At 44.0% G+C, this 12,310-nt stretch overlaps 1 protein-coding gene across 1 annotated transcript; it reads right to left on the bottom strand.

Moving 5' to 3' along the window:
• Positions 1 to 129: 129 nt before the first annotated feature.
• On the bottom strand, positions 130 to 11,776 carry mios (missing oocyte, meiosis regulator, homolog (Drosophila)). Its single transcript, XM_030071837.1, has 12 exons — positions 11,646 to 11,776; positions 10,103 to 10,987; positions 9,306 to 9,795; positions 8,514 to 8,612; positions 7,573 to 7,827; positions 4,816 to 4,985; positions 3,685 to 3,750; positions 3,321 to 3,479; positions 1,991 to 2,143; positions 1,166 to 1,370; positions 798 to 927; positions 130 to 649 (listed from the first exon to the last, which is right to left on the bottom strand). Exons 2-12 carry the CDS (start codon positions 10,919 to 10,921, stop codon positions 559 to 561), a joined length of 2,637 nt encoding a protein of 878 aa, XP_029927697.1. The 5' UTR covers positions 10,922 to 10,987; positions 11,646 to 11,776; the 3' UTR covers positions 130 to 558.
• Between the last annotated feature and the right edge of the window lie 534 nt (positions 11,777 to 12,310).

Here is a 12,310-nt window from a genome sequence, read left to right as displayed (position 1 = left end):
TGGAGATCCTTTTGTAACACAAACACGGACGTTAAATAGCAGATTGAAACGCAAGCCATGAAATATAAATCAAACGTGTTGGCACCTGTAATCACATCTTTACAACTCGATGTGTGAGTATACATTTGATTTTTTTTTTTTTTTTTTTTTTAATACAGATCATAATAAAAGAGTTATCCTGATTCAGGTTAGATCAGATCAGAGGCTGATTATAGCACAACCTCACATTATTCTCCTGAGTGGGATCTCAGATTTTATTATTCAGCAGAGCATCGGGCTGCATTTGCTCCCTTTCCTTCATTGATTAAGTTAGTCAGATCAGTAACACATCAGCAACACACACTGCCTCCCTTCTTGTCATAAAACGTCTATGTTACAAGGGTACATTCACTCGAGACTATAACTTAAAGACTATTCAGACGACCAATTCAGAACAGGGCACTGGTGGAACCCTTTGTCCCTTGCCCAGTTTTAGATGTGGCGGGTGCGGTAGTGAGTCTGCACTGGGCGGCTTTGGGCTGGTGTTTTGGCTTTAGGTCCTGACCGGCTTCTCCATGCTTAGCTGCTGTCTGAAGGCACCAGGTTCCCTGTGGTGTCCAGCTGCATGCATTTACATGTGCAGGCGGACACTGGGCACTCTGTGTGGTCTCTGTAGAGGACAAGCAAAGGTCAGTGAAAAAAACACAACATGTAGACAAGTAGAATGTCTACAACACCGTCTGCACACTCTGTGAAGTGCACTGTCACTCTGTTGTATCCTAAAATTATCTCACACCAGCAGTATGTTGTATTTTCACCTGAACCAGCTGAGCATGTGGCCAGCATGGCCGCCGTGTCGACAGTTGTGGCACCAGGTGAACCAGTTGTTGAACTGGGCCAGTTTGTTCTCCCTTGTCAAGTCCACCTTCTCATCCGACTTCCCCGTGCCTAACGAACGAGAGAGACTTGACCATAAATCAATACAAATAATCAGAGCTCATCAATGTTTGCATGAGTGCCTCCGCTGCAATAAAGGAACTACAACGGCCAACGAACTCAAAGGTGAATCTTCTCCTGAATGTTGATCAAAGTTCACTGCATTCTCCCTTGCAAATATGTAAAGTATTACACCACTAAAGCTGCAAGATGCATGCCGAACATCTGCTTTCCACACAGGCCAGAATACCTGGGCAATTGGAAACAGGCGTGCCCATGTTCATGAGGCAGAGGGCACAGCGTGGCAGGGGTTTCCGACACCCGGGGCAACTGGTGACTTTTGACTTGGTGGGTGAGCCGCTGACACCATACTGGCTGAAGCCCCGACCCTGGTGGGGCATCGCCGAGCAGCTGTAGGAGATGGACTTTCCGCAGAAGTTGCAGCTCACAAACACCTGGCCCACAGGGGGAACAAACACAAAGGTCAGCTGATAAGGACCGATGAACATGAAAGTAAAACAGGCAAGAACCCACTCGCCAGCTGCGAAATTCGTTATGAGAGCAGAGTGAGATAAGTATTAGGTAATATTGCACTAATACCCTTTACTGTGATTATAAGAATGTCACTATTGGTGATGCAGCTAGGTATGAGGCACAAGCAAATTATACTAACTAGTACTGAAGTATCCATAATCACCAATGAGAACAAAGTCTGTGGTATTACAGATTTACAGAGTAAACACCAACATTTGTGTACTGCCTGAAAGGTTTTCTCTGACTGGTGTACATAAGCATTTAATTTCAAAAAGGAGAAATATTGCAAAGTAGTGCCCTGGTTTTATGACAAGAATTGGCCAGCCACGTGCTGTAACAATTATCAGCACTGCTTGGAACCGGTCTTTGACTGCTTGGCAGAGAATACCTGTTGTATAATAACAGCCAGCAATGCTTAATTTAATTCCATTACGTTATGATACCATTGTATAGGGACAACAAAAAGACTTTTGTAATATCATCTCCGACTAACCTACCATGGAAGACATTACTAAAATTGTCTTTCTCAATCTGCAGTCACCTGGGCCAGCGGTTTGGAGCTGGGATCCAGTTTCCCCCTGTGGATGTCAAACTCGGCCCGTTTATGCCAGAACCTCCATGCATCCAGCAGGTTGCGGTAGTTTTCGATCCAGCACTGGACTCGAGGGTCTTTCACCACCTCACCTGGGGAACCCTAATGGGGGAAAAAACTTAGATTAGGCTTGTTTCAGACAGACTTGGAATAGCATGGAATAGCATAATGGCCATTGCTGAGCTGCTTAACCCTCCTGCCTCCGACTGTGCAATTCCCTCTGGTGGAATGTGTGTGTGTAGATCTGCATCTCAGAGATATAACACAATGACTGCATGCTGTAGGTGATGAAAAGCCAGTGGTGGGGCACAGCAGTAAACTAGTGCAGGTTAGAGCAAGAACAATAAAGCATACCCAGCCAAAATTATTGTACTGCACACTGAGGAGCTTCAGACCTGTTCCACCAGTTTTATTTCTTCAGCATTACTTTACAGGAACACATGAATGGGAGCAAACTGTGTTTTCTGTGGTCCAAACCACGGCAGAAAGGTTGAGTTTGTTGGATTTTTATGTTTGGCTTGTGGTTGGGTGGGGGATACAGACTTTGGGGGTGTGGAGTCGTCCCATTCCAGTTCCCTTAACTTTTACTAGGCGTGATGGACTTGTCTGCACTCTTTGCCTTAATTTACCTCGGCCGATGTCGCTACCAGTTGAGAAAACATGAAGAAATATGAGCATGAGTTGCTGCTCGCTATCAGATGTTGACATCCACAACCTTGCATTTTGAGGTTGTTTCTTCTAACTATTTTGGACTGGCGAGTTAGTGAGAGAGATCACACTTACTTACTGTTCAGTTTAGTGAATCAGTGCACAAGAAGAGAAATAGATTTTTTTTTTTTTTGACGTCCGCCTCTTCCTTTATTTTTCAAAAAACCAGTGGCTGCAACGCCTGTGCTATTTGCAACTTCTTATCAGATATATTCTGGATTAGGAGTAGCTCTATTACTAAACCCTCTGTGGTGAGTGATGTGAAAATGATAAGCTAATGCTGCTTTGTTTACGATTTCAATTTCTGGCTCTTCTGGTTTCCTTTTTTGAAAAACAAAAAACAAACTACCCCCACCTACTGGTGTGGAGAGTTATTTGCTTTCACACAGGCACAGAATGTGCATGCTAGCTGGCCGCTGACTGTAGTCTTTGCCGTGTGTTCAAGTGCAACTTTTTGGCCCCAACACAGGAGACATGAGGCACTGCAACAGTCGGCCTTCGTTGTCGGGTTGGTGCGTCTGGCTCTTTACAAAATTAAAAGCGACCAAGTTTGCATGTAAACTCTGTCTACCTTGAGCATGCAGAAGCTGGCGGTCTGGACATCTCCGGTGCGGTCCACGTAGCTCTCCATCAGGTCTACACCGTCTTTCGTCAGGCCCGTCAGCAAGATGCCCTCCAGGTTGCCGACCTCCTTCATCTCATTGGTCAGTTTTTCGATGTATCGAGGCAGCTGAGGTAAAATATCCCACAGAAATCCGGTTTATCACAACACAGACGAACACAGTGCTATCAGGTGCACACAATGCACTTTAAACTTATATGAGAGCTAAATAATAATGTAAATGGTGTTACAAGAGTATAAACAGTAAGAAAATGTTCATATTATTAGGAAATGGCCCTCTTTTGTATGGATTTACTGGCAATGAATGTATTACCTGTGCATCATTGAGGAACATACAGGCAAAGGCCACTCGGTCACGCACAGCAACACTGCTCTCATACTGAAATGGGTCAAGACAAAAAAAATAATAATAAATCCTCTCTCATCCTCAAACATTTGGCTAGGATTTTTTTTTTAAAGTTGCAGATGCTTTTTACATTCTATGTATAAGGAGTCTCCTTGTTTGCACTGAAAAATCCCCGAGGGGGTTTCACTTTCTCTCAACCTCCTGCACAGATTAACTATTTGCTAGAGTCTGACTAGGGTGGTAACTTTAACACCAGGAACAACATTTTGCTTGTGGCTGTTACTTTGTATATTAATGGAGCAACGCGTCAGAAATCACATCATCATTTGGAAGTCAAAAACACAGTGAATGTAAATGGTGAAATCTGGAATTGACAAGGCCCTGCTGCCAGCGCACACACAGTTTAAGTTTCCTGCCTTTTTGGGTCCTTACTCAGAGATATTTTCATGACCTACAATGAATGTACACATTCCTATCATGATGACGTCTCGTTTTGGCCACGCAAATGTCTAAAGGGATTAATAAATGTAACAACAGCTGATCGCCGACATCTGATGCACGTAAGGGAGGCAAAAGAGGAAAAGTAACAATCTGGTGGCCAAAAACGTTGGTACTTTCTGTGCTGGACTTCCCAGAGATTACTTTCTTTTCTTTCTGGACTTTGAAGTTTGAATAAAGTTGAATGTCTTCGGGCGCTCTTTTGTTTATCTGTTCAGCCTCAGTGGCGATGACTGTTCATGATGACTACCCATGTTCTCTCTGATTATTCCAAACAAACAGCTATTGTTGCTTACAGAGAGAAAAAATGCATCACTTCCTGTGAATCCGAGGATTTTTTTTTCCAGGAAAGGCGTGTGTTTTTAAAAGCAAATGTTAAAGCTATCATGAACAGGCCGTGGGCTGAGTCATTGTTGTGTTTACATCAATCAACAACAGATAGCGGGCATTTACTTTTACAAAAATGTCATGGATTACTACATTAAGAAAAGAAAAAAAATCACCGACTTTCTGAATGTGTGGGGTAGAGCTTCCACACTTGTATGATATTCAACGAGATCCCATGATTTGTAGGAGGGCTGTGTTTATTCCTTTGCTCACCAGCACACCGTCGTAGGCGCCAGGCTCACTGGTGAGGAAGGCAAACATGATGCAGAGGTAGGGGTTCTTCAGCTGCAGCCTCAGGGAGCTGCACATCTCCCTCCACAGGGAGCTCTTCTCGTTGGTGTAGCCTGAGAGAGCCATGGCCACCACGTTCAGGTTCAGGTCACCTGTGATTCAACAACAGGGAAGCTGGTTTTATTTACGATCCAAAGAGCCAGACGTCATCACTGTGAATGAAGTACAGCAGTCAGATAAAAACCATGCATCAGCAAAAAGAATAGTTTTTTTGTCTTAGAAGTTTTAGTACATGAAGGCATTTGTTAAATGTGCTCTTTGCCTTGGGGTTACTAAACCTGAAAGAGATTTAATTATGGCTGGTTCAAAGGAACATATTAAGAATAACTCATAATATGTTACAGCTTTATGAGGCACAAACTAATCTGTTTTCTTGAAGAGTGCCTTTGGATGCCCTCTTATTGTAAGAAGCATACTTTATCTGGAACTGAGAAAGGATTACATACCGTCTTGTAGATTACCACGTTTTTTTTTTGTTTTTTTTTTTATGTACAGAATGGGCTTTTAACAGGTTTCAAAGGCCCAAGTGTTGTAAAACCAACTCAACACATAAACAGCCATGCAAACTTTCAATTAAAGTAATAAAGAAGAGTAAAGGTTGCACGTTGAAGCATTCTCTGAAAACACCACAAAAGATGGCTTGGAACAAATCCACAATGTAAACTTGTATGTGCAATTTTTTTGTTTAGGGCTAGGGGAGCATAAACTCATGGCATTTCCTATCGCGCATTTCAAAAAAAAAAAAAAAAAAAAAAAAGCTGGAACCACATCAAACTGAGCACAAACCAGTAACGCTAATATGTGTTGTGCGTTTGCACGAGCGTGTAGATGAGTCGCAGTGTATTAAGAAGTCAGAGCTGCGGTTACAGAGATAACAGCGGGGCTGCCGAGATAGCTCTGTTGACACGGCTTATCTAATGAATCACCCCATCAATCATACTCAGGAAACACTCATTAGAACATACAGCAGAAAAACATCTGACCTACATTTGTGAATAGCTGCTCAGTCAAGACGTGTCAACAAAAACCTTTTCTCTCTACTTCGCTGTAACTGCCACAGCATATCTTTTGTAAACGTAATGTTCAGTTTCAGTTTCATCATTACACACTTTTTCCAGACCTTAATTTCTTATGATTTGAAGAAATTGATTAGTGTTTATTATGATTCACAGTGAGGGTCACCCTGCCCCGACTAACAACTAACCACATCTTTCATTTGTAACAAATTTCACAACATGTGACCTGACAAGGTCTAAGACCACAACAACTATGTCGAATTTCAGGAAAGTACCATTTTTTCCATTCCCCCCCAAGTTTTTTCTATAGTTTTCAAATTTAAAACTGCAAGACTTGGGAATTATCAAACTCTTTTTCCATACACGACTTTACAGACCTGCATAGAAACTCTGCAAATAGGTGAATTAAATATTTCATAAATTGTTATTACAGATTTTAAGCAAAAAGGGATTCTGATGCATTCATTATCCACTTGGAAGCAGTGAGTCTCACAGTGTGGAAAACTGCCCCAAACAAATTCATACCCGGGGCTTACTGCTTACACAAAACAAAAACAAGACATTCATATTTACATTCCCTATTTCATCACGTAAGTACAAAAAATGAGAGACGTTTCTCAATCCTGTGTAAGGAGAAAAACATCAAAATCAAAAATCTTAGAAGTAACACTTCAGGCACTAAAGCATCAGACCATTCCAGAGGAAAAATGACACTTATCAAGTTATGCAAAATAAAATTCAGTTCATTGATTGGTGATGACAGCGTTCTCAAAGTGTCCATGTTCTCTCTGTTTTGCACATTGGTAGCACTTTCAGTGTGAGAGTCCCAAAGGCCTGCAGCCAACTTCACAAACAAGGAGTAATGTATTAACATGTGACTCAATCCCAGCTGAGCTGGCTTAATTCAACACGGCAGCACACCAGCAAAACCACTGAATTATGGCCTACTGCCCCACTTCGAACCAACACATTTTTTTAAAGCCAAAATAATGAAACATTAAATCCCAAATTAGGACAAAGTATATATTACAGCCGAACTGTAAAAATTACAACCAGGGTTGGGTGTCCTTGCGGCTCACCGGTCTGGGGTGCACACCATGTAACCACAACATCCTGAGTTCAAATGGTTTGTATGTCACAGGACTTCTGCCGTAGGTTATTCAACTTTCTCTGTCTCCCAGTCTTTCGTGTCTGTCTTTACTGCACGCTGTTTTACAAATAGTAACTGCTCCAAAAATAATCTTAAATACATTAACAAATAAAAAACATCTACCAAGGTGATAAACTTGCTCATTTGCACCATGTTATATCCTCCTACTGTGCTCAGGCCACAGTTACAGCCTCTGCTGTTCGTTATTACAGCACAGTCTGAGGATATTTGTCATCACCACTCCACCCTCTAACAAGTAGCACCATAATTTCCTCCCACTCTGGTAATGTATTAACATGAGAGTCGATCCCAGCTTTGGTCAAACATTGCAGCACAGCAGTGAATTTTGGGTACTGCTTCATTTTAAAGCATTAAAATATCTCATTTAGACAATTAGAACATAAAATCTGTGTGTTAATCTCTAAAATGCCAACTCTCTGAACCCCTGATCCAATCCCCCCCCCCACACACTGCAGCTCTCCCAGCTGCCCTGCACGCTGGCAAAACACCCACCCTTCTCAGCGACGGCTCCCTTGTTGAGGATCTGGATGGCCCGGCGGATGTCCAGGTTGAAGAGAGCCACAGCGGCGGCCCGCTCCCACTCACGGTCCTGCTCCAGGGAGCGCAGGAAGGGCTCAACGTCGGTGTCGGGCCCCCGGCTGATCCAGCCGCAGAGCCGCAGGACCAGGCTTCGCTCCTCGCTGTGGTACCGCGGGACGTCCGTCTGCCGGTCCGAGCCACTCCAGCACCTGCGGCTCTCCGTCGTGCCTGAATGAGAATGGACCGTGAAGACAAGAACAGGGACTTTATTTTATTTTTATTTTTATTTTATTTATTTGCACCATAATACAGAAACAATTACACAGATAAAAAAAAAAATAATACAGAAAGTGCTGGAGAGGTAAAAAACCCAACATGGGCTTATTCAAGGAAACCTCCCCAAAATTAAGATAACAAAAAAAGAAAAAAATACTCAAAATTCAATCAACAACTTCAGTAAATCAGTACATAGATTAGTCTATTTTTGTGACTTTTTTTATATTATCTCTTTATCTGTACCATGGTCTTTTGCTTGGTTTTACCTGAGTAAAGTACAAAATGAGTGGACTTTACCATATAGGAGCACTCAGGTTATTATTTAAGGCAATACACTAACCCAACCATGCATACTACTTTTGTTTTTTCTTTTCTTTGGGACATTTCTGCTTTATTAGACAGACACAGGTCGCTGTGGCTGAGGCGGCCTCAGTCGTACCTGGTACACAGTCTACACCCTGAGCCACCCGGATGTCACCTATAAATACTGCGTTCAAATTATACTTACAAAAGGCCTGCTTCTTCTTGGAAAATCAGAGCGCTGTATGTATAATTCTGCACAGCCTATTCATTATACACTTTAATATGCAGCTTTTTATATGCATCTAGTGAAGCCATCAATGTGTCACGTTGCTTACCTGAGCTGGTCTTGACAATGTTCTTGATACCGGAGTAAACAATGGACTGTTTGTTCCCCTGCAGTTTCAGGTCCATATCCTCCGTGCACTGTTTCATAAGTGACACTTGCATAGGAAATGTAACAGCTGCTGGAGTGAAAACAACACATCTAGAGGTGCAGCACAGGACACGACACTACAGCCGGTCAAAGTGCACCAAGAGCGACACCACATTTCTTAAATACCAACTACACAAAGGCAGGACGGACGATTTTTTTCTCTGCTGCTTTGAGATAAGTGATATACACGCTCAAAAAAATGACTGCTGGCAAAAAATATATTTCTATAATAAACAGCTGGAAAAATGAACCCATGGCTGACAAGGTGATAATTTCTTATATTATCTATACTGAATGGTAAACTTGAGGTAACAATTTTGTCGTTTAGTGGCAAAATAGAGGATCAGTTTGTTGTACAAAGGAGAGAGAGATCTGCAAATAAGGACGATCTAATACTGCACTACTCATTCACTTTGTTATGACTGATTGTTGACTAGTTAAATCTCTGAGGGCTGATTTTAATAAAGTCCTTAGAGACCTGTTATGTAAAAGGGCTACATAAACAACTGGACTTGAACTTGAGCACTGAAAGCTCAACTATTAAATCCTGCATTTCTGCAAAGCAGTGTTGCATGAGGTTTCACTGCCTTACTGAACATCTGTGATGCAAAGTGGAGCTGTGACAGTCACAATGGAGCTCTTTACAGTGTAACATAACAAGCTTTTGCCACCTCTTGCTCTTCTTAAAGGATATAGTGCAGGTCAAACCACAAGGACTTGAGCTGGGGATCATCCCCTCCTGCTAGCAGGTGGTTCCTCCACACCTGGACGGTATCATGGCCGTACCTGGACTGGGCCCTCTGCCTCATCTTGGTGGCTATGTCTTTCTCGATCATGCTCTCCGCTCCTTCGGCCCCGTCCTCGGCACAGTTGTACAGGTGCCGGCCGCACGCCCACATGAGCGAGGTGGTGGAGCTCCAGGCCAGCGAGATGCGCTCGAACACGGTGAAGTCAGTCATGACGCGGTTGGCGGCGGACACCACCACCATGCGGTTCTGGGAGGACGGGTGCCAGGCAAAGCTGCCGATCTGGCTGTCACACGGCTGCACGCTGCGCTCGATGATGGTGGGCTCCGTCTCGTCGCCGATGGGTGTCGGCGTGTGCTGCATGTCATACAGACGGATGATGTTGCTGTCGCGTGTAAGCGTGGCCAGCAAGCCGGTGCGGGTTGGACACCACGCCACCTGAGAATGAGAAAGAATCACTTTACATAGTGCCTTTAGGAATCTTTGCAGGAAGGAGAACATTTTTTTATCCAGACAGTTTATTATCCAAATTCAATATTTTATCAAACAACATTTTTTTTTTAGAATAGGAGCTTTAGAAAATGATTGGTTGCCTGCAAGTGTGGCAGGAAGAGAAGGCAAGCTGGTGGCAATTCTCTACTCTGTTTGCAGGATGCCAAGACCCCACACGGCTTCAAACATATAATCTCTATCTACTCTATTGGAAACATGTTGTACTTGTTAACAAACTGCATCAATATCATACCTTAGTGAGCGGCTTGGGTTGCTCAGTCAGCGTGAGCACAGGCTTCTCAAACTTCCTCAGATCCCAGATGGCCACCTGGCCCTCAAAGAACGAGGCCACACGGTCGTGGAAGTGTGGGTCGACCGTCACCCCCTGGATGGCCTTGGTGTTGACGAACGTCTTCTGGCTGGTGTTCCTCAGGTCAAATATGGCCAGGTTGCGATGCATCCCGGCCAAGAGCAGCTTCTGGTCGCGAGGTAGCCAGCACAGAGACAGGCAGGCGTCGTTCTGGCCTAACTCGTACAGCGGTTTGGTCACCACCGTTCCCGAGTCCAAATCAACAGACGAGAGGCGGATCTTTTCGGCGGCTACGCTCGCCTCAGGAGAAAACTTACTGCTAATGTCCCAGATGAGGACAGAGAAGTCCGCTCTGTGCTTGTCCAACCCGGCAGCCAGCCAGTTGCTGTCTAAAGGATTCCAGGCTAAAGTATTGCACTGCCGGGCGTGCTTGGGCACAAACTCTTTCCCCACAAGCTCCTTACATTTAGAGTTGTGGCTCTGGCCCAAGCTAGTGAGGACAACTCGGCCATTAGCCTGGCCCACAGCGAGCAGGCACTCAGGCTCATGCTTGGGGTACCAGGCCACACACTTCATGTAAGGCGTGTCAGAGTTAATGGCCAGCAAAGTAGCAGCGGTGCCTTCAGAGAGGGGCAGAGAGCCGGCCTTGGTTTCCGCGCTGCCCACAGGCCCGATGCGGTACAGTCCCAGCTCAGAGTCACAGATGACATAGTGATCCGGGTGGTGGGGAGACCACAGGATGTCCGGCTTGGAGCCACTCATGATCCAAAGGCGGCTACAAAGCTTCTCAGGGGAATCTTCCTTCTGCACTAGCAACAACCTTGAAAACTAAATAGACGAATATGAGTGAGTGATGAGTAAACACAAAAAATACAAGCCTTGCTGTAAGGTGTAGCATGCATCTGCGGTCAACTTAAAGGAAAAACTCACACAACACACACACACTGCTGATCAGGTAGCAAACCCAAGAGTTTTCAGACAGATATAAAAAGCATGAATTTACCATATTTTGATCTGTGGGGCTACACTATCACTACACAGTGTTGAAAAGTTTACCAGGCAATTCTAATAAAGAGATTACACTAAAGTACAACCAAGTGACACTGATTTTTAACCTGTAAAATAAAACTTGAATATTAGGTTTAGGGATAGGACTCAGTCGTGCATGCTGGTGACTGCTAAAACTAACGTTAAACCACATTTTCAGAGGATTTTACGCAACATTTTTTAAACTTAAGTGGCTTATTTGCTAATCCGCTGATCTGAAATAGCCTCTGGCACGCCGGCGTTTGTTTTGAAGCGAAGTTGTCAAGTTTATGGACGTGCTAACTCGAGCTAAGGCTAACAAGTGAAAGAACGAGGTGAAAATATGACTAGGAACCGAGCGCCGAGTGAGCCAACCGCTAGTTAACTGTTTAAACTATAATATTAACGACGATGCATTACTTTACAGCGCAAATATTAACATGAGGAGAGAGAGACTTACAGTTTAACATACACATGTCGACAGTGACAACTTCGGAGCCTCACTAGATGTTGTGTGTTACACCAAAATATGTCCGCGGTGAGTGTCAGATGTGGGGGGAAAAAAAAGGTTCCGGTTGCGCACAGACCGAGCTTGGATGGCAGTTCTCCACGAGAGTGCGCTGTAAGCACCCGCACACGAAAACACACACGGGAAAACACCGCAAACACACACAGGGAGCCTCCTCGGAAAGTTTTTTGATCGTCGACCAAAATGTAGTGAATAATCCACTTTCGTCCCAGAGCAGTTATAATGACTATTTTGGCACAAATAGGACAAACTCCTATTATTCAAACAGGGCCACCGCCGTCATTGCAACTCGATGTTCACCCTCAGAGCCGTGCATGGGAACCTCGAAACAGCGGTAGCGTTCATCTGGTTTTGACATCAGTGGAAGAGAGTGGAAAAGGAAAATAAACTCATTTGGGACCTTTTTCGCGCACAGCATCCAAACAATATCCAGGCGCAACCGCTCATAACATGACAGAGAGCGGACGGAAAACAGCGCTATAGCTGCCAACCCAAACGAAATGTGACGCTGGGTATCCAGAGTCTATTCATTTATGAAAACCAAAAATAATAATAATAATAGTACTGCTTTTGACCTGTGTGTGTGTGTGTGTGTG

The sequence above is a fragment of the Myripristis murdjan genome, chromosome 16, assembly GCF_902150065.1.
Source record: "Myripristis murdjan chromosome 16, fMyrMur1.1, whole genome shotgun sequence".
Classification (NCBI taxonomy): Eukaryota; Metazoa; Chordata; class Actinopteri; order Holocentriformes; family Holocentridae; genus Myripristis; species Myripristis murdjan.
Note: the sequence above shows the minus strand (reverse complement) of the source record. Positions and strands in the feature narration are given on the sequence as shown.